The sequence below is a fragment of the Marmota marmota genome, unplaced genomic scaffold (genome assembly GCF_001458135.2).
Source record: "Marmota marmota marmota unplaced genomic scaffold, marMar, whole genome shotgun sequence".
Lineage (NCBI taxonomy): Eukaryota > Metazoa > Chordata > Mammalia > Rodentia > Sciuridae > Marmota > Marmota marmota.
This window is the reverse complement of record NW_025999990.1, coordinates 2,495,414-2,522,213: the sequence shown is the minus strand read 5'-3', so window position 1 is coordinate 2,522,213 and position 26,800 is coordinate 2,495,414. Positions and strand designations below refer to the sequence as shown.

The 26,800-nt window shown below is 38.7% G+C and overlaps 1 protein-coding gene across 7 annotated transcripts in view; it reads left to right on the top strand.

The window, feature by feature from the left end:
* The window catches only part of Mast4 (microtubule associated serine/threonine kinase family member 4), a 555,412-nt gene that overhangs the window by 207,812 nt on the left and 320,800 nt on the right, over positions 1-26,800 (top strand). For 2 of the 7 annotated variants that reach the window (XM_048806089.1, XM_048806087.1), the window contains exon 1: positions 18,955-20,411. The exons of 4 other annotated variants lie outside the window; for them this stretch is intronic. In XM_048806089.1, coding sequence (XP_048662046.1) covers positions 20,373-20,411 — 39 coding nt within the window. In that variant the 5' untranslated portion in view covers positions 18,955-20,372. Of the gene's footprint in view, positions 1-18,953; positions 20,412-26,800 lie in introns of those variants that run through there. One more of the 7 variants, XM_048806086.1, reaches the window with a different exon arrangement.

Genomic DNA, 26,800 nt, shown 5'->3' with positions numbered 1-26,800 from the left:
TTTGTCCCCAGTGACCTGTCTCATCGTGACCACCCATCCTCTTGTCTTTCCTTCATTAAAAAAAAAAATCTTTTTTTTTTTTTTTTAATTTGGTCTTTTCCCTTTTATTGTTCTAATTCCCCAGTTTCCCCTCACAGGGGACTTTGCATTCTTACACTCATGAGAATTGTTCCTCTCCTTGCCCTTTTCTCAAACTAAGGCAGAGACCTGATTCCTGAAAGAAGATGACTCTCCCACGACTGTTTCCCTAAGACTTTGGAGTCCTTCTTTCTACCCCTACCAGTCCTTTAGTGTTGGCTGCATTGATATCAAAGCTGATATCCCTAGGTATCTCTAGATGGCAGCATCTCCCTCCCTCTGCCTGGAGGTTACACTAGAAAAGAACAGTTGACTGTCCCTGGGAGGAGGATGTGAGTGTCGCCCTGGTCTTTACCACGTATGTTCCCTTTGCCTTTCTTCTGTTTCCAGATGAGGTTTAAATGGGGCAGACAACCACAGAGTGGACTGTCCAGTACATTGTTCCCTGGCTTCCCCTACACAGTCTTTAATTTGCCAAGTCAGACATGGCAATCTCATTATTCAGCCGTGTTCAGTCTGGTGGAACTTTGTTGTGAAGAACATTGCTTTAAAATGCAGCCTGAGGCTTTGGTTAGTAATCCCTTAAAGGACAACTCACCAGTGCTCCTGGGTACTGCTGCTGGGATGACAGGGGATCTGACATGTGAAGCAATAGGGCCTGTTTTGTCCAGCGCCAGCTGGGCGGACCCTCTGGTGTGTGAAACTCTAACTTTGGTTCTTGAGTGACTTGATTTAACATTGATATGAAATAAACAGCCCCAAATCAAACAAATTATGTCATTTTCTGGTTCAGAAGACTTTAAAAATGAAGATAATGAAGAATTGAAATCAAGTGTAGAAGAATGTTCAGCTTTTAAACAATTTTATATTATAATGCAAAGTTTGGCTAGTTGTAATTTTTTTTTATCTTAACTTACCTGTTCCCCCATGACACTTTGGACTCCTTGAAGCCTGACTTCATGTCTTCTATTGTTGCAAGATCAGGATTTTGCTTACTCGCACTTGAACTTCTTCCATTCACAGCATCCTTTTTGCCCTGCATTTTTGGTGGTGCATGATATTGTAGCACAAACATTTATCTCAGAATATTTAAACACACCTTAACTTCTGTGTTCCAGTGAAATTGAGCTCAGTTGATTTAAACAAAAAAACAGAACAGCTCAGTGAGCACCTGCATAATACTGGGTGTGCTGCTGTGTCCTGGGTCAGTCTTTTCTCCATGGCTGTGGAATTGAAATCCAAGCAAGAGAGATAAGCCAGATCTGAATAATAAGGAGCATTTTTTTTTTGTACTTAGCTGGGAACTGTGCAAATAGAAAAGGTATTGCTCTTCCAAAGGATATTTTTTTTTTAAATGAGACCTAGAATCTCTTCCAGGATTAGGAAAATGTTTCTGTAACTAAAAACCCACTTAACTGTACTTTTGTGCCAGCATGTCTAGGTCCCCTTAACACAGTGGTTTTTGTCCTTGATGCCTTTCTCATATTTTGAAACTGAAGTGTACCCCTCCCTTTGTGTGTAGACAAATAGCTTTGGACTCAGAGGAAAAGGCATGTAATTCAACTGGAAGAAAACTTACATGGAACAGGCTCTGAAGGCATTTCTACAGTGATCACTAATCAGAACTGCTCTTGCTACGTGTTAGTTTTCTAATAAGCCACAGGGAAGCTTTAATGGTTACCCGTGACACCAGTACAAATCCAGACCTATATGATTATGATTAGCAGTTGGTCACTGACAACCTCTCAGCTTCCTCACGGGAGGAACAGTCTTTCTGGGAGGAGGGCAGGAAGCTCAGTCATTTTGTTGACATGATTCTTTCTTCGTTGCTGTTGGTTTCCATTTTAGCAGTAATTTTTTTTTTTAATACAGGAATGTATGAAAAAAGAACCACAGTGTTGGTTACCCATGATGACTTTTTTTTATAAAAAGTAATATAAATACAGTATTAAGAAAATGCCAATGGTATAACAGAATGATATAAAATAAAAAGTGGGGGATGTAGCTCAGTGGTAGAGTGCTTGCTTAGCATATGTCAGACCCTAGGTTTGATTCCCTAGTACCCCTCAAACAAAAAAGCAAAAACACTGACTCCCTTTTATGATGTTGCATGCCAGTAACCCCAGCAACTTGGGAGACCAAGGCAAGAGAATCACAAAGTTGAGGCAGCCTTGACAACTAGTGAGACCCTGTCTCAAATTTAAAAATAAATAAATAATAGAAAAATAAAAAGAACTGGGAATGTAGCACAGTGGTAAAGCACCACTGGGTTGAATCCCCTGTACTGTAATCAATCAATCAATCAATCAATCAATGGTTTGCTTCTCTCCCTGATGCCTCTCTGTAAAGATAATCATTACTATTTGTTTACTGTTAGTTGTTCCAGGGGAAAAAAAAGCCACTATGGACAATTAAAATATATACCACTAAAAAAATTTATACGCTTTTTGAGCCTTGCTTTTTAACTTGATCTGAAGATCTCTCAGCGGCATACACAACTCCACTGTGTCCTCTGTAATGGTGTCACAGTATATCATCACATGAAAACAGGAGCGTATAAATTGCCTGATTAGTCCCCAGGGGGTGGACTCCCAAACAGCTTTAAAGTCCTGTGACTATGATCCATATAATATCAGTTGAGAGTGTGTGGGCCCCATGATTTTTAGTTGTAGAGTGATTTGTAGTTGTTGATGAGGTAAGTATTCTCCTGGGGTTTATCAGGATGCTAGTGTTCACCGTGTCGTGCTAAAGAAATGGTAGCTGTCATTACAGATAACACTCAGTTCTCACTGGCCTAACACAATAGAAGTGTACTTCTCCCACATCCTACAGGCTGCCTAGTGGGTCGTGCTGAGTTCTACAGAGTGGTCATTCAGTTTCTCAGGCTGACAGACACTCTGCCATATTTGTTGCTTCTACAATTCCTTTGATGTCAACACCTAGATGATATGGGAGAGATGTAAAGGGATAGGATGGCATGGAAAGTGTTACTTGGCTAGATCTTGAGGATAGATACACATGACCCAGAATCCATTGTCCAGACTCAATCTTGTGGCCATACCCAACTGCAAGAGAGGCTGGGAAATGTGTTCTAGTTGTAAACCCAGAAGTAAAGGCAAATAGGTTTGATGAACAAGAAAGAAGTGAGTTAACATGACCATAAACATGAATGGGAGTGCCACCAAAGCATCATTTGTCACCAGAAGTCATGCATGTGGGCTTCCTGTCTTCTCCTTTGACATTGCTGGTATTGGGTATACCTGGCTAGTAATTCTAGAAGGGATGTTGGCCCCTCTGCCCTTCAATTCTTTCCACGTTTTTCTCCTTCAACTGTACAGTTCTTTAATCAGCATGGTAGAATGTCTGCCGTATGAAGAAGTCCTAATACGTGTGGCTGAACTTGAGGAAAAACAAGGAGGTAGCTAAGTGGGATGGGAAGGTTTTTGCTGTGCTACCTGGAAGACTGGCCTGTGCAAGCAGAAGCTGCAGTGAAGGACTGTGTGTCCACACCCTCTATTCTGTGTTTTACTGTTTGCAGGAAGATGATCATTGGGGCTTTCCAGGTGATGGCTTTCTGGAATAGAGGAAAGCCAAGTGCGTACAGGAGCTAGGCAGAGACCCAGGGAGTCTGCCAGGCAGAAGTGGTGCCTGTTGGCCACTCTGTGCAGCCACCTGGGCTCCCTCACAGTTGGTGTCTGAGCTCTGGAGAGAGAGATGTCAGTAACGCTCTGTTGCCCCCGGATCTGCTGCAGAGGAATCCCAGCGTGGCTATGGCAATGAATCAACAGTTTATGGCCACATGCAGCTTGGTCATTTGAGAATTAGTGAAGATTATGTATTACCCTGCATGAGCAGTCTGGGGTTTTTAAGCGATACCATTTTAGGGTGAGAGTAAAAAATAAAAAGCAGTTATCTTCTTAGCACATGGATATGTTTGCAACACAAGAAACAAACACTTAAGAGACAGACTTGTCTAAACATGTAGAACTTTAACCAAGGAAATGATTTAGGAAATGTTGGAAAATAGGTTCTTTGTCCCTCCCTACTCCTCCCTGTTTGCCACTTTTCTTTGTGTTTATTCAGATAAATTGGATGCACTTCAGAGCTTGGGAAAGCCTCTGAGTATTTCTGATGTCTTGCTAGAACATATAATATATCCAGGGTAGGTTAACATCTGTTATCTTAAGCGTTTTAGTAGTTGGTCATGTCAAGAATTGTCATCTGGTGAACATCTTGATTTAGCCATCTGTTGGGGCTAGTGTAGTCGTAGGTAAAGGGGCAAATGGACACAGAAAAAGGAATTGAAAAGACTGGTAACTCTTAAATGATGAAGGCATTGCTCACTCTTTAAATAATGGTGCCTGTCAGGTTTTTGGACGCTTTTCTCAGAAAAGAGAAAAGATATTAAAAAGATAGCTGCAAATGCAACAGGGACCAACAGAGAACCTGGTGACTTTAGAAATCAATACTAGAACTGTGTACTGTGGCTATCATTTATCAAAGCATCTCAAATGATTTTACAGAGGAATTCACGTGTCTCCTAATTTTACAAATGAAGCAATTGATGGCTGGCAGTAAACTGCTTCTTTTATCCACAGCTTCAGGCTGTGGTCAGGAGGCAGAGAACAACAAATAACCTCAGGAAAGCATAGCACAGTGAAAGGCTAGCGTGGGCTAGCTGGATAATGGTGTGATCTTATGCACAAGAACACCATCGATAAGTATTATTATGAGACAGCCAGTGAGTACAGAGATGGCCACTGAGTCACGCCAGACCAGGGAGTATGCCAGGGAAACAATCAATAGAAGATGTATTGCTGAAAATTAATATTCCTCTGCTGAATTATTCCTATTGATTCAGGGATTTCAAAAATGGCCTTAAATAGTTTGGTGAATAAAAGCTTTTGTATTTCTTGAGCAGGACCAAAAGAACAGAGGAAATCTCTTAACAGAAAACCTTGAAGCATGACTCAGAAACATACAGCTCGCGGCATACATCCTCAGGAGGGCCCTGCCTGTGTTTTCCTACAGAGGGGAGTTATCTTGCAAAGACACATGCCGTAGAGCTTCATTTTCCATGGTCAAATCTTTGCTCTGAAAGAACCTGGGTTTCCTAAGTAGTCAGAAGAAATGTTAACAGCATAATCTATAAAGAAGAAAATAGAAATGCTTGCAATATAGGGAACAAGTCAGACCTTTGAAATTAGGAGCATGTCAGATGGAGGGTGGAAAGGGGAGTTCTGAGGGTTTGGGAGTAGAAGTCTGTGGTTCGGAAGGACAGCTCTGCTGCATTGCCCTTGGAGCCCAGAATCCTGTGCTACTGCGGGGAAATGTCAGTAGGTTTGGGGAGGAGCTGCCCTTGACCATGGTTGGCTGCCACTGCCTCCTCCCTCCAGCGCCTGCCTTCCCTGTTCTCTACTCTTCCTCTGAGGTCTCCACCTCTCGTAGTAGAGAAGCATATTATTTATGGCAGATAAAAAGTTAGTGCTGATAAGCAGTATTATCGCTGGGGCTCAGTTGACACACCTCTGAAATGAAGCGTTGTTAGTGCCTGGTTTCATCTCTAAAATGGAATGATTTTAGGTTCAGCTAAGATGGACCATCCTTTGTCTGCCTGGGAAATTAATGAAAATGCTTTTATATTCTAATAAAATTTTTTTTATTCTAATAAATTCTTTTTTTGAGGAACTCTAATTCCTAGTAAAATGTTCTTAGGATATTTTGTTCAACATATATTTATTGACCTTTTATTACCTTCGTATGGGAAACTTTTCATTTCAAGACTTAAGGTGATAAAACTATTTTTTTTGTCTGGAATGTATTTTCACAAATATTAGTAGCAAAAAATATTGTAGAGAAATATTCATAATTGGTAAATGTCTGGGTGAAACTGTTTAAGCATATTTGTTGTTCTATTCTTCCAAACTTTGGGTCGATTTGAAAAAAAATGAAACTAAAATAAATTGGAGGTAAAAAAAAATAGGTAAATGTATTTTCTTTTCCCTTAAGGAAACTAAGACAAATTAAAGAAAGCCGTTTATTAAATGACTTTCCCAAAGGCATTTTGAAGTTAAGTGGAAGAACTAGGAATAGATTCTAGTAGCTCAGTTTCCCATCTTGTGCTTTTAGTGTGTATCTCCCCACTGACAGAAAAGACAGAAGCAGGAAGGATTTTCCTCCAGGCCCTGATGCTGAACAAAATGTCTCTGAGCCTTGCAGCATTTCTGTGTGTTTTTTCTTATATATTGTCCAAGTGGGAGGAGCAGGAGATCAGTACCTGATTGTCAGCTTTGTAAAACTGTTAATTGGGCCTGGGGTATAACTCAGTGATAGAGTGCTCGCCTAGCATGTGCAAGGTCTTGGTTTTGATCCCCAGCACTGCAAAACAGACAAAAACCCAACCAACCAAGTACAAAACCTTCCTGACTGAATGGCATTGGGTGAATATTTATTTCATCCACAGAGAAGAAATGGGTGATTCTGGTTCTGAACCTAGAACTTAAATTTATGATAGCTAGAAACAGAAAATGAGTCCCTGCTAAGCACTATTTCATAGTGAAAGAAGGAATGTTAGATACAAATCTGATGGAGAGATGAGATTAAGCATCAAAAGCTGTACTCTTGCACATCTTTCAGAATTGAGGGTTTGGTAGGAATTTGGTTTTGTGTAGAGTCTGAGAGGGCCTGAAGATTTCATCCTTGTCTGTCACTATAGAAAGTGAGGAGGGAGAAGGAAAGCTCTGTCTACCTTCTGGTCCCACCTTCTGGTTGAGAAGATGTATCTCTAAGGACACTTTTCCAGAAATAGATAGTGATGTTTGCCTAGCACCACCTCACTTCTCACCCCAGAGCTTCAGAGAAGGAGTATCCTCATATATTTTTCAGAGTTTTGTTATGTTACCTAACCTAGTAACAAATTAGAAAATCAAGATAATCCGTTTATGATCATTGTGAACATTGTTAATGTTATGACATTTGGAAAAAGCTCAGAATTGGTACTGTTCCTTCTCAGTAATGGTGAGCTATATTTGGGTCATCAGCATGGGAGGGAAGAGATCACTTTCTTCCTGGCTCAAGCAGCTTTTTTCCTCTTGTGGGTCTCTCATACATTTGGATGTGCAGCCATAGATACATAAAGGAGGCCAGCCTCCCAAGTGAAAGGTCCAGAACATCATTTTCCATGTGCAAAGCACATGGGACAGACTCAGAATTTGTTGTTTGATTATCTTTTGAGAAATATTTTCACCAATCTCTTATCTTCATTAACACAGATAATCAAGAGTTTAAAAAAACAAAAAACAAAAAACTAGAAGACACTGGTAAGTATACTGATGCAAGTAGTATTTTTTCCACTAGGTGGCGCATCAGCAAATCTCCTTTGCAATCCATAAAAGTAAAAATTGCGATGCATGAAAAGCAAGCATCTATAATGCATGTGAGAGAAAGGTATGCCCTGTGTGCAAGGTGATTCACTAAGTCAACTGGGAAAAAAACCAGAGTATATATAAAACTAATTGTCTCATTGTTAAACTATCAAGAAAAGCTTTTTTAAGGCTAATAGACTGCTCGAAATTAAAATGCTTTATGATGGCACATGGGGATTTTTTTTCTTTAACAGTTGGCTTTAGATCACAGCTACAAGTAAGAGAATTCTTTTAATTTTGATAGCATTTTAAATTTTAGGGAGTAACGTACAGAAGACATTTTGACATTGTAGGTTTATATACTTGAATTATGGTCAGAAAAATGGTACATACTTGAGTTGGAGAAATTCTTTGCAGTAACTTTAAAAAAATTTAACATGAGAACACACTGAATGTTTCCGAAATGTATTATCAACAGCTCATTGTAAAACACCAGAGCTACATGAATAACTCCATGCTGAGAGTATATTAGCTATAGTTTAATACTAAAAGAATGGTCAAAAAGACTTCCTTGGAAGCATGCAAAGGAAGCAATATTTGCATTTGATAAAAGTATCCTCTTTGAAAACTGAATAGTAAAATTAGTAGCATACTTCTAAAACATGTATTTCAGAAGACAAATAAGGATATATTTTTTTTAAATTCTGCTTTCTAATGAACTTATTAGGATTTTGTTTTGTTCCTCTGCACAAAGAAACCTGTATTTTTTTTCTAACGAGTTAAGGTAAAGAATCTCTGAATATTGCTTCATGATGTGGAATGAGATTTTTCTCTATTAGTTTTGTCTGAGGGTAAAACAATCATCATGTACACATCCCGTTGCATCCAGTTTTCTTTAGAGGACAGTTAAAGAATACGATTAACAGGCTTCTCACAAATGTCCTTACTCCCTCTCTCAGAGGAGAGCTGTGACAGGTTTTCAAGGTTGTCAGGTAAAGTATGAATTCACCAGAGTTCGGGTGGCATTGGAGAAACCTCAGGAAGGAACAGATGAAGGATCTTGTTTGCTTTTAATAATTGAGTTATGGAATACATTTAGTAAGACCAAGAGAGATCAGATTTACCCAGTTCATTGAACTTCAGTCTTAGAGTAAGTTTGTACACAAAGTGCCTTGTCTTTCCATAAAAATGCTAATCTGTGGTAAGCAGAACTTAAAGTCACATTCTTTTATGGCTTCAGTGGTTCATGTTTCCTTTTCCTTCTACTTCCCTTTGGTTACTTCTCTTCCTTGCCCCTTTTCTCAAGTTTTTTAATCACTTATGAGAAAGATTAGGTGAGTATAGTAGTTAGATGGTTCCTAGTATAAGTCTTTCAGATAAGCTAAATATGTAAGAGTGTAATCAGCACAAGGAAATTATAGTCTGCAAAGTTTGGAAGAGAGAAAGGGATAGAATTTGTGGGGTTTGGTTTTGTGGACCCAGAAGAGATGTCAGAGTCCAGGATGGTTGTGGTTGGAGAGAGTGGTTCCTTTTAGGAGCCAGACCCAAGGTGTCTTGTGGCACCTAACACACCCAGCTGGACTTCCCCTCCCTGTGTGTGCCTGTGCAGGAGCTGTGCTCACTGCCTGGCATTCTTTCTTCTGCTCTCCCATCCCCTCTGCCTGAAAGACTTCCGACATCTCTAGGCCAGTGAGTCCTAACTTGTCTGCACATTGGAATCACTTGGGGAGCTTCAGAAACTGATGATTCCTGGGGCCCAGTAGATACTCCCTGAAACTGTGATTCATTTGGTTTGGGTGTAGCCTTAGTTTGGGGAACTAATAAAAGATCCTCCAGTGATTCTTGTCTGCACTCTGTTTACTTCTTCTCCCAAACCCTCCCTCATTGTCTGCTCACCCTCTGAATTACTCCCTCCTGTATCTCAGCATCCCCAGCACCTTGCTTGTACTGGCGCTGTGTTGCTACTTATTTTCTGTCTTTGTTTATTTATTCATGTGTCTTAGGACTGTCTTGTGGGACCTAAGAGTTTCCCTCTTTCTGTTTTCAACATCTATCATAATGCCTGACTCATGGTTGATACTTAGTGATTGGTTTTTGAATTAAGGGGATAAAAATATAGTAATACAATGATTTAAACAAATCAATTCATGCATTTTTGACTTAGGAATTTTCATCACCCAGGTAGATATTTCTCCTTCACTTGAAGAGCATAGATTCCCTAATCTCCTGTCTTTTCTTAAAGCAGTGGTAAGTATATAAAATTAAAGAGGAATATGTTCTATTGGTTGGTATTAGCTGGAGTCACAAAAGCCAGCTTTAGATAAGGGGACCAAAGAGGGCTAAGCTTAGATTCAATAAAGCTCAAGGAAGTGAATGGAAACTGTTGATTTCTAACAGAGTGATTCCCCATCGCTTTACTTAGAGAATATTCATTTATCTAATTGATGATAATCTGGCCAATTTATTGTAGCATTAAAAATGCAAATCAGTTACCACATCAAAATATTCACTTGTGTGCCTGAGACTTTTTAAATTTTATTTTTTATTTTATTAGGTGATAATGGGAGGCATAATTGTTAATGTTTGATTCTGGCAAAATACAATTAGTTTCTGTGAAACACATTGTGCATTAATGATATCATTAAGATTAATGAATATAAATGAATGGGGATTTAAACAGAACATAGTGACTTTGTATCAGTGTGTAAAACTTGAGATAGATTTTCTTGATTTTTATGGATAATGTGCTGGAATTTCTATTGAATTCTTATATAAAGAGTAGAGAGAAGATAAATCTAAGAAATTAAATGAGTTACCAAAAGGATCAGATATTTTAAAACTTTTACTGCCATTTTGGGGGAAAAAATTTGTAAATTGATTTTGGCTAAAGAAAACCACCCTCTGGTTTTATCTGAAGAAAAAAAAATAAGGAGAGCTTTTAATAGGTATTTCCAGGCCCTGTATGTATAAAAGTGTATATTTTGGTGTATTAAAAAAATAAGGATCATAAATCATTGCTCATTAAAATTAGATGTGATTTAATGTCATTTTTGTATATACCAGAAGTTCTACAATAGTATTTATTACATTAATAATTTTTAAATGTTAACAAAACTTTGAAGTGTTTATTTCTCTTGAGCTAAGAGATGGAGAAAGGTGACATATAAAAAGAGATGCTACTCATCCATGTCTTAGGGAAGAGCCTTGGACTAAAATTGCAACACGACCCCTCAAATTACGGGGTATTCTGAGTACTGATGCATGACTGTCTTTATAGTATATATAGAAATTTGACCACTAACAATGTAAACCAGAACAGGTTGAACTGTGAATTTGGCACTAATAATTTAAGCACTGTGTTTTCTATGTCTTCTTGCTCAACTAGACAGATACAAATACTGTGACATCGGGTAATGCTTGATCTGACTTCTTCCTATGGTATATATCCTTACTTGGATCTTCGCTGGATGCTTGTTTCTCCTATGCATATTGTATGTGTGGGTATGCACACATTTAGTTTTTTATTTGTTTGTGCATCTATTTGGGAGTTTTGCAGGGCAACCCTTGTCCTTGAATTGCAGTTGGAGTCTTGGTGCGATGGATGAGGAAAGTGCAGGAGACAAAAGAGGTATTTTGCAGCATGGCTACTGTCTGGGCCCTGGGCCCTGGCCTGAGAGACCCGAATTCTCTTGTTAGCTCTGCCTTTTTGCTGTTTTCACGACCTTGGGCTCTTCTTTTAACCTTATTGTCTCACTTTCCTCATTGGTAAATTGAACCAGTTTCTTCCCTTTCTACTTCACAAGGAACTGATGAGGATTAATGATGTAGAATCTGGATCCCATTTTGTGTTTCTCAGAAGAGTACATTTAAGTGAGGCCAGAAGACAGAGTTAATATCGTAGAGAAGTGGGACACACATTGCTTACTGTGCTGTATGATAGAGTCCCAAGGAGTACTTGCTTCTTTTTCAGCCGTAAACTAGTTGGCAGGTGGCAGCCCCATTTCTCTTCTTGTCTGAAGTAGAGGCATGTTAGTGCAGGATGATAGAAAGTCAAAGCAAATGTGGGGCATAATGGGATGACAGAATTCAGGGGGAACTCAAAAGCTTTTGCATTCTTGCCTCAAAGAAATCTACTTTTTAAAAAAATTATTTATATGTACACCTCTCGGACCTCTTGGCTGCTCAGTATTTGTAGTCACCGAAGTGCTGGGCCCTGTTGTGTGCATAATATAAGCAAGGTCAAAATGAGGCTTACAGTCCAGCTTCAGAATTAATTGAACCTGATGCCTCTAGCTAGGCTAAGGCTGAAGATGTGATCTTAAACTTGGGGCTTAGAATGGTCAGCTTGCTCAAGGTCACTCAGATCTATGTAGTGATATGTGTGGATATAAAAGCCTGGATGCAAAAAAGAAGCTTGATTAATTTGTGTGTGGAATCCCATCTTCACTTTATTTAGCATCTTTGTCTTTGGTCAATTGTGTCTTAAGAATTTGGAGAATTTAAGTTTATTTATATTTTTCTGGGCTGGGGGAAGGGAGCCTTAATTGGATTTTAGATTCCAAGATAACAGATTTGGCTTTTCTCTTTGAAAATTTTCAGAATTTCCCCCCACTTTGTGTTTATTGTTTTCTAAGCAATTTAGCTATTTAACCTGGAACTCTGACTCTTTTCATTGCAGGATTTAAAAAACATTTAATGTGTGTATAGCCTGAAAGTGCTTTTGTAATTTCTGATTTAATCATTATACATGGAATATAGGAATTATGGTACATTTTTAAAAAATATCTTATTTTTATCTCCAGGGGCATCTTGTCACTTTGGTAATAATTTTAGGAATATCTGCCTCTGTTTTGGAAGCTCATAAAATACTTAGTCGATTCCATTAGTATTATTACCAATATATCATACATTCAAGTTTTTAAAGCTTGTGCAATTGATAGGCATCCTATAATGACAACACTACCAACATCACTTTACTCATATGTGCCTGTCTTTCTATATGAATATGAAATATGGAATTTTTCTAAATATTATTTCGTGGTCCCAGTGTTAGCTCTGTATCATTTAGAGTTGAAGGAACACAATTGAAAAAAAAATACTGGTGATATTTCCAATTGTCAGATCTTCATAAACGCTCTCTTATGAAAAAAATGAAGTTGTATTACCCAGTTTTATTAGAAATGCTATATTTTGTTGGATTCGTGTGTTCACAAAGTAGAGAATATTTTCCTGCTGTGATTGATGTTAGGGCATTTATGAGGATAGTCTGCTATATTTCATATGTATATGAGGGTGTCATTGTTAAAATGTTCAAAAGAAAATTATGTATGTGATTTATATTTTATTATTTCCTCCTAGGATGTAATTTTTTCAATACTATGATTCCTGTCATATTGTCAGTAGTGATTTGATGGCTAATATGCCAGAAATAATTAGATAAAAAAAAGGTGATGCAAACGTCAAGACAATATAGCTTTCTTGTGAAAAGCCCTAAGCGAAATCATGCATGTTACATAGCAGAAATCACCAACTGCATACATTTAAGGAGTCTTCAGACTGTGGGAGGATGGGAAGTGGAGCTAAAAGCAAGAAGCGTGGGATGCAGCATATTTTGTAGGCATATGCTTGCTACTGACCCCACCTGCAATTTTCACTAAATGAAATGTATTTTGGAAAATGCTGCTCTTTGGATAAATTCAGATTTTGGTGTGTTGTCAATGGGAAGGTGATGGGGGTCCTCTTTTTTCCTTTTAAGTGAGGAGGATTCCATCTCTCTCTGGGAGGCAGCCTGCACTTTGTTTTAGTCTCCTTTGCAACAGGTTTAAAATCTTTTTCTTAAGGGAAGAAAATACATATAGTATGAGTTTCTATTTCTTTACCTTTGTTAAACTTAAAGGTCAGAACTTGAACATTTTCAAATTCTAAAGTATGGGAAAAGATAATTTGTGGTTTCCATGTTTGTTCCTGAGTGGAATACATCTTAGTACTTTAGATAGACTGAAGCCCCTCAAGGGAAGTCCTTTCCCTTTTGAGCTTTGGTGACACTGATAAACTAATCTATATGGTTCGCTTGTATGTTACTTTAATAAATAGTAAGTATTTCTGAGGATTTGGCTGTAAGAATATTAGTTAATTTTCTTGTAATATTGTGGTATTAATATTGCATAATAGCAAATCCAGGTTGTCAACCCCAGCCAAGTATTTAAGGTGTTCTCATCTCAGAGTTAACATTAGAACGTGTTTTGGGTACAGAAGCTTCAGCTCCTCACTGGTTCCAGATCTCTGCTTTCCCACTTGGGAGAGTATTGGTGATAAGTAGGGGTTGAAGGGAAGCCTCAGCCCCCTCTTCAGCCCTGAGCATGTTCCTAAGCAGGAGGAAGAAGCCTGGAAGCTGGGAACATGGCTTAGTGGCTGTGGGAGGAGATGCTCTGGGAGATGATAATGGTCCAGAGGAGAAAGGAGAGTTGGGACTCAAGGCTGTGGCACAGTGGGGAAGGATCAGGTGTCCACGGTGAGGGGCGTTTCCCCATTTCCCAGCAGGTCACCTCTTCCTGCCTTCCCCAGCTTCCTGATCATAAGCCCATAATGATATTTTCATTTTGCAGATGAGAAACACAAGTTCAGGGAAGGTAAGGGACTTGCGACAGCTTACTGAACTGCTCACTGGCAGGACTTGAATAGGGACTGGCTCCCTGAGGGTAATTCTAAGTAGGCTGGGGAGTCATGGCTTCTGGAAAATGAAGGGAGAAGTCAGGTCTGGGATTTCCCCCTTTTTTTCTTCCCAGCACTGTGTGGAACCTGGTGAGCAGCCTTGTCCTGACTCACTTCATCTAAAAGGAAAGAGTGATTTAGGAATTGCCTTTGGTGGTAAATTCCAGACAAGGTTTCAGACTAGAAAATGAAGAGCTGCCCAAACCCACACAGGTTAACAAGGATGTGTGTTATGCCTGGAACAACTGAAAGGGTGCCCGTGGCTTTGTGGAATTCACATGATTGTGAGTAAATATGGGTTGCATTTGGACCTGTGTAATTCAGAAGCATGCCAGGAAACTAAGATTTGTTTAGACTGAGAGTGGAGGCTAAGAAGAGAGGGCTAAGATAAAGATTGAGGCCATGCCCTCCAAGTCATCTCCTGATAGCGCTCTTTGTTTGTCCCCTCCTGGCCAGGGCACTCTAGCTTCTCCACTGTTGTAAATGAGACCTCACTCCTTTTCTCTCTTAGAATCCCAGGGTCTATAGAATTGGGGATTTCAAATGCTTTTTGGTGGCATATTCTAACCATTGATGCTTATGATAGGGTAATTTTTCCTTAGGAGCTAAAGAATTTGATGATTATCATGTTTTTCTTTCACTTTGAAAGCATTTTCCTCTCCTCTGTTTAAACACTAAAGAGGCAGGAAAGCATGGTGGTTATCAATGCAGACTCTGGAGTCAGCCTCATAAAGGTTGGTATCCTGGTCCTAGCTTTCCTTGCTTGAGGAATCTGAGGAAGTAACTTAACCTCTCTGAGTGTCAATTTCCCCATCTGTAAAATGGGATAATAATGGTACCTTATTCCTTCGGGCTGTTTTGAGGATCAAAGGAGATGATTCTAACTAGTTAGACCAGTCATTTTAACACTTGGTATGTGATCAATAAATGTTGACCATTATTTTTAGTATTTAGAAGTGAAATAGGGAAATTTAGAGTGCAAATATTACAAAGGAATTTAAATGTAAGCTCTGAAATATATATTCTCAAATGTTCACAGCTATGTTGTCATTCAGGGTTCTTTTTATGATTTAAGTTGGCACTTTAATAAAAATGGATACTGGTATGCATTCTCATGATCTACTTCTCCTTTGTACTTTTTTATTTCCTTTATATTGCTGCTGCTGCTTCTTCTTCTTCTACTTCTTCTTCTTCTTCTTCTTCTTCTTTTAATGTAACACATTCATTAGCCACTGGCAGTTATCTATGAGTGGAAAAAGTAATTTGTGAATGAATGGAGGGATTCATTCACTTGACCATATTGACTTACCTTTAGAATGAACACACACACACAGACATACAAACCTTGTCTTAAAGTGACTGACAAGATACGGTGGTTGGAGTGTTTTATGTCTGTTTGTCCTTCTTGTTGAGAAGTAGTGGTCACTGCCACACTTACACGTGGAGACATTTAGGGGAATTCTCACCCTAGATGGCACAGGTACTGGCTGTCATACTCCAGCCACATTGGGAGCTCTTTCTGGTGGGATGCAGGTGGGGAAAAATGTGGTGATGCTTTCCTCTCACTCCTGCCTCTGGCTCATGTAGAAGAGTGGAGGGAGAAACAACTTCTCCATTAGGAAAAGATCCTCTCTTCTCCCTCAGACATCAGCTCCCTCTGCTTCTGGGTGGATGTTCAGAAGGAAAGGCTGGGAGCCGCTGGGAGGGGTGGTGTGGGGTGTCAAGGTTAGGTCTGCAAACTTCACACATCTTTGTGTTGTAAACAGTGCTCCTGCTACTCACAGTGTTCTTCAGAGTCCTCCTTTAATGAGCTAAAAAATGGGTCAGATCCAAAGATTCCCCCTGACTTAGGGTAACCAACATGGAACTAGTGAAAGCATGAAACTTGTTTTTAGTATGTGAAAGACACCTGATGAGGTGAGTTTGGAGACAGACCTGCATCCTTATAGCCAACATCATCTCTGTGCCCAGTGATTAAGAAATCTCCATTTACCGTTTTGTGAAAATGAGTACAACTGAATGCTGATTTACCCCTGGTTTTTCCCAGTTGGGTTTTGCAATTATTTTTATTCCTGAGAACCATTTAATTAAAGTAATTGTTAAGGTTTAAATTTGACCTTTTTTTTTAGTGACCACTGATTTTGAGTGTTCTATGAAGTCAATTATGCCTATAATACATGGGCATGTGATGTATCTGTACAAATCACATTTTAAATCAAATACCACAAAGTCTTTGACTTTAGATTATAATTAATGACAAAGCCTATCAGATTTTATTATTTGAATATATGTGTACAAGTAGTATACCTTGAGGTGAATACTTTGTAAGTTGACTCACAATATTGTGAACATATTCCATGAAGGTATAAAATTGCAGGAAAAATGAGTTTATTAATGGAAATTAGTCTAGATCCCAATTATTACCTGTGAATAGTGTCATCATTTGAAGTTTTTATTGCATTTTAACACATGGCTTATCTTGATGAGAAAATATATAGCAAAGGGTAAATGTAGCAATTTTCCTTTTACTATTCCCTCCGCTAAGCCATTATTGCTTGATGTTATTTTTCAGCAGCCTTTCATTTTTGTCCCAAATGTTTTTGCCTCTGGCTGATTTTATTTCTTTAAAATGTATGTGTATCACTTCTCAAGGTGATACATTTTGACAGGTAATCGATATTTTTTCATACTAGATTTGATGGTGTGATGGTCATAATCCTCATCTTAGACTTAGTTAATGGTGGAATACTAACCTAGATTTTATCTCAAAATATTCCTTTGTTGAGAACATACTTTTCATTCTCATCCAAATTCTTTTTTGTCACTCCTACACGCCAAGCAGTTCCAGCTGCAAGGTACCTGAGATGCGAGGAGTTCACTTCTCTGGGATGCCTGTCACCTGACTTTTTGACAGTGTGCCCTGGAAATGTCTTCCTGTAGCACCGCCAACTAGCTTTTGCTATTGGTTGCAGAAAAGAGACTTCTGGGCTCTCTTTTGCAAATATTTTCCTCTTGGCCACTTGTGATCTTTATCTCAAGGCAAAAAGTATTTTCCCTTCTTTCTCTTTCCAGTGGGAACCTGGTGTTCTTCACCAGACCCCACTTTTTCTAGAAGTACCAGCACAGTGAACATCATAGTACTCAGAACGGAAGTAAGGGCATCATGGTTGGCTTTTGATAGGTTGAGTTTTTGGAGGGGAGTCAGGTTTTGTTTTGTTTTGTTTCTTTCTGAAACCAGATAGAACTTTCTCTGTCACTGTGGACAGACATTAGTGACTCTCAAAGTTGGTAGCTTCATGCTGACCTGCTCACAGCCAAGGCTTAGTCTGTTAGGGCTCTTGTAATTCATGGCACTTTCTGTGTTCCTCTTTCAGAGGGTGAGTTGAGTGAGATGGGACAGCACTGGTCATTCCCTTTGTTTTCATTGAAGAGAAAGGTCTTCACTTTGCAGGAGCAGGTTGATGTGCAGGAGGGCTTGTGAAGGATGGGAATTTCTTCCACCAGTTTTCAGAGGGTCTATAGATAGCAAGCCCATCTTGTTCTCATCAATTTATTTAGTTTAATTTGGAGCTCATAATGCTCTTCTAGATTGTATTTTACTAGTAGGAATTCTTTAAAAATTTTTTATCAGTGCATAATAATTAGACATATTAGTGGGATTTGTTGTTACATGTTCACATATGTATACAACATAATGTGGTTAGTTTCATTCCCTGGAAGCATTCTTTATCTGTGATGTCCAACAAAGTAGCCACTATGTACATGTAGCTCTTTAAGTTTCTATTAAACAAAATTAAAACTTCAGTTGCTGTCATACACAAACTAGACTGCAAGTGTTCAATTGCTGCATGTAGCTAGTGACTACCTTATTGGACAAAGCAGAAAGAGAATATTTCCAATGTTGCAGAAGCTGTAGATTGGTTTTAGCTTTGTCTTCACTGGCACTGGGATGAAGATAGGAATTCTGGCAATAATGGCTAAAGAAAAAATTATGTAACATTCCAGAAGGCACTAAAAGAAAACAGTTTTCTTAACAATTTACATTGTCTTCACCGGCACTGGGATGAAGATAGGAATTCTGGCAATAATGGCTACCTCTTGGAGATCCATTTTATGTCTGGGAACATAAAATGCAATCAGTTTTCCTCAGTGGTTAGATTCATAAGTTCCTGAGCTATTTTTAGTGACATAATCTAATCAATTGATAGCAATCCCAATAGTATGATGACAGCCAGAAAGGAACAAAAAGCTAGTGGACTTAGCAGGCTAATGGATAGGACCCACTAGCTCCTTCCTTCCTTCCTTCCTTCCTTCCTTCCTTCCTTCCTTCCTTCCTTCCTTCCTTCCATCCTTCCTTCCTTGTTCTTTCTTTCTTTCTTTCTTTCTTTCTTTCTTTCTTTCTTTCTTTCTTTCTTTCTTTCTTTCTTTCTTTCTTTCTTTCTGTCTTTCTTCTCCTCCTTCTCCTTCTCCTTCTCCTCCTCCTTTTTCTTCTTCTCCTTCTCCTTCTCTGGCACTTCAATTTAAACAGCTTTACTCTTTTCAAAATCTTTTAAAAATACGGTTTGCGCTAGAATCTGTTGGTGTACTTTGATATGCACAATGACCAGTTTTGTGCTGTTTTCTTTCATTTTTTTTCCCCTAAGAGATGGCATTACTGTTCTACATATAAGCAAGAGCTGAAAAGTCTCTGGGGTTTTCTGCTTAAATGGGATCAAGAGAACTTAAGAGGAAAAAGCATGTTTTTCTGTTGATTCTATTGCTGTGGTGGCATCTCTTGACAAGGGAGCTCTTTCTATGTCTGGGAACATAAAATGCAATCAGTTTTCCTCAGTGGTTAGATTCTTAAATTCCTGAGCTATTTTTAATGACATAATCTAATCAATTGATAGCAATCCCAATAGTATGATGACAGCCAGAAAGGAACAAAAAGCTAGTGGACTTAGCAGGCTAATGGATAGGGACCCACTAGCCACTTCCTTCCCCTTACCCATATTTAGAGATCTCTAAATAACTGGAATACCTAAAGATCCAGGAATTACTGATCTTTTAAAAACCATTTATGCCTGCCTGTCTTTCTTTAAAAACAAAAAACAAAAATGAATTTGTCTAATGACTAGAGTGAAGGAAGATATGGTTCTCAAACTGCAGATAGTCCTTATGTCTGCCAGGACCAAATAATTCTCTCAGTTTAAATATCTTTAGAATAGACACCAGGGGGAATAATTCATTATAAATCAGTAGTAATATCTATTGTTACTCCTGTGCCATGCCAGTAATGAAAACTTAATATTCATCTCTTGGTTGCTTTGAATTGAAATAAGATGAGGATGAGCGGAGTAAACAAGCTGAAACAGACTGTGAAATTGCACATGATGGGAGTCTTTTTTTTTTCCTGCTTATAGACTATAAATAGGTTAATATTCTAACCAATGATGGTTCTTAGAATTTCTTTTCCTTCCCACCTTTTACATTTTGGTCTGGGATCAACAGAACTAAGTTATTATGAGAGAAATTAAAATCTAAGCTGTTTCTATCTGTGGGCTAGGGACTGACTGCTGAGGTGTTTATGTAAATGATCCAGGCGTTCCAGCTAGAGGTGTGAAGAGTTCCTGGGAGGCGGACTGGGAGCAGCTGCCCCAGCCCTGGCTTTCAGGCAGCCTATGTGTGTTCTGTTACATTTTGTTTTCTTTGATGCCTTCAGAAAAGATGAGCGCCAGGGACAGTGGTGCTGCTTGGCTGACCAGCTGTGCCCTAGTTTTTCACCGTCCCAATCAGCAGCTGTCTTTTACAGAGGTGTCTGTCACCGCTGATTTACTTAGCCACTTTGACCTTATACTTGCTTCAGAAGGGGCTTGACCCAGAGCCACTGCCAAAAGCCTTTTACTGTTTGTCTGGAATGCCACAGCCAGCTTTTCGAAGAACAAAAAAGCAGGGATCCCAAGGTTTTCCATCTGATAAGGAGAGAGCCGCTGCCTGCCTGGATATGTGCATTAGGTGTTGGAGCCCACTTGCTGCTCTCTCCCTGGAACTGCAAGCATCCGTGATCTCCGAAGTTGCTGGAGTGAATAACTAAGGGGGACCAGCTGACTCCGGGCTCCAATCAGCTAGAGCGTGATGTAAGTGTTTAGCAGCTGCGGGGCTCTGAATTAGCGTGCCCAAGTAGAGGTAGTACAGCATGGCTAGACTGTGGTGAGAGGCTCAGAGAAAGCAGAGAGGGAGATGGATGAGTCCAGCATTCTAAGACGGAGAGGGCTCCAGGTAGGAATCATTCTGTTCTTGACATGTAACATTGTCAGTAGCCAGCCATTGAGGATTTCAAAGTTCCCTTGTCATTCCTTTACTGGGCATGAATATGTGCACCGTTCTTAGTGTCTACTTGGCAATGAGCTCCACCGAGTCTCTAGTTACAGGTATGACACATCACAGGTTTGATGAGGGAGGTTCTTTTGTCAGAGACAATAGATATGACTTTTAGTTGACACTTTGGCCGCGGTTTGTTTTTCTGCTGGTTGTTCAAGAATAGTTAAACGTGGCTGGCAGTGACAGCTGATGAGCCGGTCTGGCATTCTGTCAAGTGTCTGGGAAGTCTGTGGAGGGTAGCAACTCCATCCAGTCCTGCAAACACAGGACTCAGTTTTGCTTTGGGGTCAGTCTCCTCCTAGCAGCATCTGTGTGATCAAATGGCAGTTGTGAGCAGCTGCTGGGAGTCTCCCCCGACAGTAAAATGAAAGTTTCTTCTTCTGACAGCTCAATCAAAGTTTGCTGTCATTTATTTTTATTGAAATGAGGCAAAGATACATATCTCACCATCATGCTTTTTTGTGCCCAACTTTCTCTTAATTAAATTACTCTGACTTTAGTGTGCAAATGTATTCCAAGTTAAAACTTGGCAAATCAAGAAACTTGGGGGGAAAAAAAAACATCTGTTTGGAAGTTGGTAAGTTTAAGGAAGCCAAATAATAAGTCTATCAAAATTGGTATTTTAACTCTTGGTAACTCTTTTTTCCTGTATATAATGAATATTTTTCTTTGGGAAAGAACCTCATCATTAGCCATTGTTAAACTCTCAGTCATTATTTTTGAAATTAAGAAAAAAATGCATGCTTGAGAATACAGAACATACAGCACATTTAGAAATGCTTTCATGATTATCTTTTGAATCACAACTGTTCTTCCTATCTTTTTAGTGCTGTCAATTACTAATAGTAATTTTATTTATATCAGTATCACTATAGTATTACAATGTTGTGGGGAAACTAAAGGCTTATTTGCACGTAAACAAAAGAGTGGATTAAAGAAATTGGGGTTAAATGTCATCTATTGTTCTGAACCTAAGTAAACAGCCGGGGCTTCTTAATGAATGCCAGTGTGGTCATTGTTTTGAATGTACAGTGGGGTTAGTCACAGCCATGGATTTCCTTTTCTTTGTTTTCATCACCTCCATAAAGTTCTGGTGATGCACAGCTGTTTGTGTTCATGTCCTCTTTGGACTCACTAGTTAAATATGGAAACGCTCTTTGTTCAAAAGATGATGAACTCTATAGAATTACTAATAATTTATATTATCAATAAATTGGTTGAGAACTCTCTCATTCCTTTCATTTATTTCTGGTGATTTTGAACTGTATTTTTGAGAACAAATTCCTTTTTTTTTTTTTTAGTTTTTTGTTTCTTTAACCTACATATTGTGACAACTTCACTGGAAAGCTATGGTGCTTTGGAGTGTTATGAATTTTATGGACCTTTCATTGTGGAAATAAAGGAGTCATTATTTTAGTTATTTAAAATAATGGAGCTATTGTCTATCTAAAAGATTTGCAGCAAAACAAAGGAAGTAGTACTTGCTAATATAGCATTAGAGTGCTAGATCTTTATTATACTTAAAGATGTATAGTAAAAGAAACTTTTACTACACCTGCCATCATCTACTGTATTATGGCTTAAGAATGTCTGCTTTCTACTACGAATGGGAAAAAGTCTTCATGTCATGAGAAATAGCATCAAAGTGCCTAAAAGTTCTGTTACTTCATAGTTAGAACTCCACTTTGCCTTAAACAGTGCCTGTTTTGCTCTTACTCCTTTAAGTCTAACATTTAAAAAATGACATCACATGTACAGAGTGGCTATTTTAAGAAATTCCAATGTAAGGAAACTACAAAGTAAAAAATATCTAAATGTGTATTTGTATTACAACAGATGTCACTGTAGAGTTCAGAAGAGTAACGCCACCTAGTGAATTTAAGAATTTAGTTAATTTAAGAATGCTCTGAATGAGGAGTATTTTGTCTGCCAGCCAGCAAAGCACACCTGTAGTAGTAAAGCAAGGCTGAAATCCACACGTTTGTATTGCTGGCTCTGACCCTTTGTTACTAGGTAATCAGAGCAAGTCACATCCCTTCTAGTGTCTGATCATTATTCTGTGAAATCCACAATCTGGGATATGACTTGAGTTTATTAAATAAGGAGATAGGTATAATTGTGTTTTTAAAAGTTAAAGGTCATATAATAACTTATAATAGGTTCTCAATAAATACATTCTTGGAAAGAAAGGATGATTTCTATTCTTTATAAATTCCATATCATTGCTAAAAAAAAATGAGATTATGTTTTCTCCACATTTGTTGTTTGAAGTTGTCTTTTAAGTTAGAACAGTTACCAGTAAAGCTAGTAAACACTATCTTAGTGGTCATTATGACCTGCAAAGTATATAGGATTTTATATAATAATAGGAATTAGAGTCTATGTGCTGAACAGATATAGAATGTGGAACTAACCAACTCTTAAATAACTTAAAGCCTCATGTCAAAAATCTGAAGCATATACTGTTCTAATTCTCTAAAATCTAATTTTATAATAATGCAGTATGTGTTTAGTATAAAGTCTTGCAGTATCTGTTCAGAACCTATCTTTAAATCTTTAGTACTTCTAGCTCTTCAAAACAGCATATTGGTGGTGTCTTTGAATTTTGGACTTTGAAAAATTATTTTAGTCCGACCATATAATTTCTCAGAATGTGGCTATCTCATAAAATGGCAGCACAACTGAGCTGTTCATCTGAAGCACTGTACTATTCCATCTTTTCTGGGGGCTGTGTTAATATTTCCAATACTACTGATAGCACTTCAATCACTGCCTTTAAGGTGAGGGTGAAAGAAAGAGGCCCCAAAGGCCTCCACTGTTAAGAATCTGGGAAACATCTCAGATTGCATCTCAAAACCTGGAAAATTCTGACGGATGGATGGGCTTGGGCAGACCTTGGACTTGGGGCAATTTGAATTTCTAGACAGGTCTAATTTGTCAAAAGATAACTGGCTCCTTTTGGGCCCAATATTCCTCATCTGTAGATCACATTTTTTAGCTGTCTGGGAAATTAATTGTTAGTGATTTCCATTATATGTTTTCCTTGTGTTTGTTTTAATGAAAGTGACCCTATCCCTAATGTGATAGATTCCAAGGCTGGAGAACAATGGATGACAGGCATCATTATGGCAGACAGAAGTCACTAAGAGAGAGGGCTACTCCAGAGAGACCTCCTGCAGTTCCTCTCCTGCCATCCTCTTCCCATCTTGTATTATCTTTCCCTGCTGACCATCCCAGGCTACTTCCACACCCCCAGCTAGAATGCAGGGGGTGGAGGGGGGCTCCCCCTAAATTAACTATACAATGCAGTTAAATAACAAAACAACTAAATGTTTATAATTTAAACTTGAAGATTTGTGAGGATATTTAGGTTTTGTTTCCTTCTTTTTCTCTTTTATCTGATTTCATACCACTAACCTTTTTAAAACAATAACAAAGAGTTAACATCTCATCTGAGCCTAGGACCTGACTTTCCACTGGCCTTGGTCTAGATTCAGGTTTACAAAGCTGTGAAGCAGGTGGACTCTTTGTTCTGACTGCGCATCAAATCCACTTCTATTTTGTACTCTAACGTAGGCCATTCGAGTCATAACATAATGTTTCCTCTGAGTTAACTTTAATGTAATTATAGATGTGTTTACCCTTTACCTGAAACTCAATAGCATGATCATTATGTAGAAGTATTACTGTGTCACTGTTTGTTGGAAGACTGTGGGTGGCTATAGTAAGAAGTATAGTTGGAAGTTTATAATAGAAACACTTATGATAATATTTATTCCTCTTTGCGATAAGTACTTTTGTTCTTCAGCAGTTCCAGAAAACAGAAAGACTTTTGTGTGACCAAAATCAAGATAGTAAAAGAACGTTTTGTAGCACCTGTTAGACACGTTGAGGTGTATCTGCATGGTATTTCTTATTTATGGTGGAGTTTAGTTTCTCCCTCAGAGATAGACATCATACTATAGTTTTCTGATCTTTGGGGCATAAGGATGGTGTGCCCTCAAAATCTGTCTCTTATTCAGCTTTCAGTCTGCCTTTCCGGTTTCATCTTCTTCAGCTCTTTGTCTTTCAAAACCCTATTCCATCACCTCCTCTCCCGGCATACCGGGAGATTTCCAAACCACATAATCCTCTTTTCCTATCACTACTTTTCTTTATTTTGTCTAAATTCTTCTTGTTTGTCAGAGTCCAAAGAAAATTCTAATTCTTTCATGGAATTTTCCATAACCACTGCATTCTATTTCTGAACTTTATGATAGGCCATTGTCTATCTTATTTGTACACTTTTATTTGTACCTCGTAACATGATGCATTTTAAACTTCTTGTATTCTAAAATGATTAAACCACTTAAAATTTTACCTCATTTTTAAATATTTTACCCTGCATCTAATTTATTAATTATTTGTGGCTTTAGATTCAGATATGTTTAGTGACAGAATAGCTCTGAGACAAAGTATCTTAACTACTCTGAATCTCTATGTCCTTATCTATAAAATGGAGATGACAAAAGAAGTAGTGAAAGGTTGAAGGAGATTGGAAATCTTTTAGCACAATGTCTGTAAATGGTTCCTCCTCAGTTTTAGTTCTCTTTCCCCTCTCACCACAAAGCCTTGCACAGTGCAACTTTAAGTAACTAAGTATGGATGTCAGACAGTGCAGGCAATCATAAAAGATGGCATGTACTAGCTGAGTGATTGGAGGAGAGTTTAATATTGAAATGATTATTGAAAAGATAGGGGCAGGTATCAGGAAAGGTTAGGGGATGGTGCAGTACCAGGGACTGGAAGCAACAGGGAGCCCTCACCAAAGAGGTGAGGAGGGAGAAGTTAACAGAACCTGGAGACAGAGAAGACAGGAGACTGGAGAGGTCACCTAAGGAATAGGAACACAGGCATGTGACCCCTCAGAGATGTGCCAGGGGATAGATAAGACCTTATTTTCCCCTGTTCTTCTGAACCTTTGCTGTGCTGTCCATGAGCAGAAGCCATAGGGCAAAGGAGCACATGGACTCTGGGGCCCAGCATGGGATGGAAAGGAGGTCTGAATGGGCAAGGGAGTGCATTCAGCATGGTTGATAATCACACGGGCTGAACTACCCCTTGCTCTTAGCATTTTGCCAGCTGAAGTCAGTGTCAAGTTTCATAGTGCACATCACTGAGATCTGAACTGAGTTCAAGCAGATTGAAAGATGCTTTTTGTGAAAACTCACAGCCCCCAGCCATTGACCACTATTGTGCAATGATGATGTAATGTCTCTAATCAGGCCCTCATTCTCATAGGGGAATGTTAGTTCGTCCATTTCCACTTTTAGTATTTGAAGCTCATGACTCTTCTTTGAATCAATAATGCAGGATACCTGTGCTGCAGCTCCTGTAAGCAATCTGTTGTGAATTGCTCTGCTTTTAGGATTCTGTGCATGCTTATCTCAGACAAGTGCTGTATGAGAAGAACAGCCCAAGAGACCTCTTATGGTTCATCTCCCAGATTCCCTGAGGTCTGCCCTACTGCAGGCCCAAGCACTAGGATATGACACACCTAGGTATCTATCTCTGTTCCTGTAGACGCTCCTTTGCAGAATCGTAATGTCACATTACATCCTTGGCTTTTGATGAGGGTTGATAAAAGAAATAACTGAAAAAACATCTGCACTTTTTGTAAAACTCTCCTTGAGGTCCCATCCATTATGTTGCGCACACTTGCTGAATTAGGCCCACATGATAAATTAAGTTAAAGTTCAGCACTAAAAAGCTCCTCCCCCTACATGAGCCAGTTTGCGTATTTCAGTCTGGTGATGAGACCTGTGTGACTCCTGTGTCTTTCAGTTTATGCCTCAGCTGCTCAGGACTGAGTTTCATGCTTAGCTGCAACAGCTCTCTGGATAAAATTAGCCACTGCTTCATTGTTTAGCTATTCCTTCTTTTAAGAGTTGTGTAGTCACATTTATTATACCTTTTAAAAATCTTTAGTTGCCCCAAAGATGCTCTCAAGTAGATAAGACCTAAAATTTTTGATAATGTTGCATTTTAAAAAATGGAATTGCTTTAAAGAATGACAGAAGACAAAGTCTAAAAGACCAGCTGATCAATAAACTAGATAAACTATAAAAATTGAGAATTACACCAACTTACAAAGATCTATATGTATGCAACAGCCAATCATTTTATTGTTGGCACCAGGGTCTAATGCAATCAAATAGGGTGTTGGAATTTACCAGAAACTTACATTTCCAATAAATTATGAAGAGCCATACAGCTTTGTAAAGCATCATAGGAATCATATATTTTTC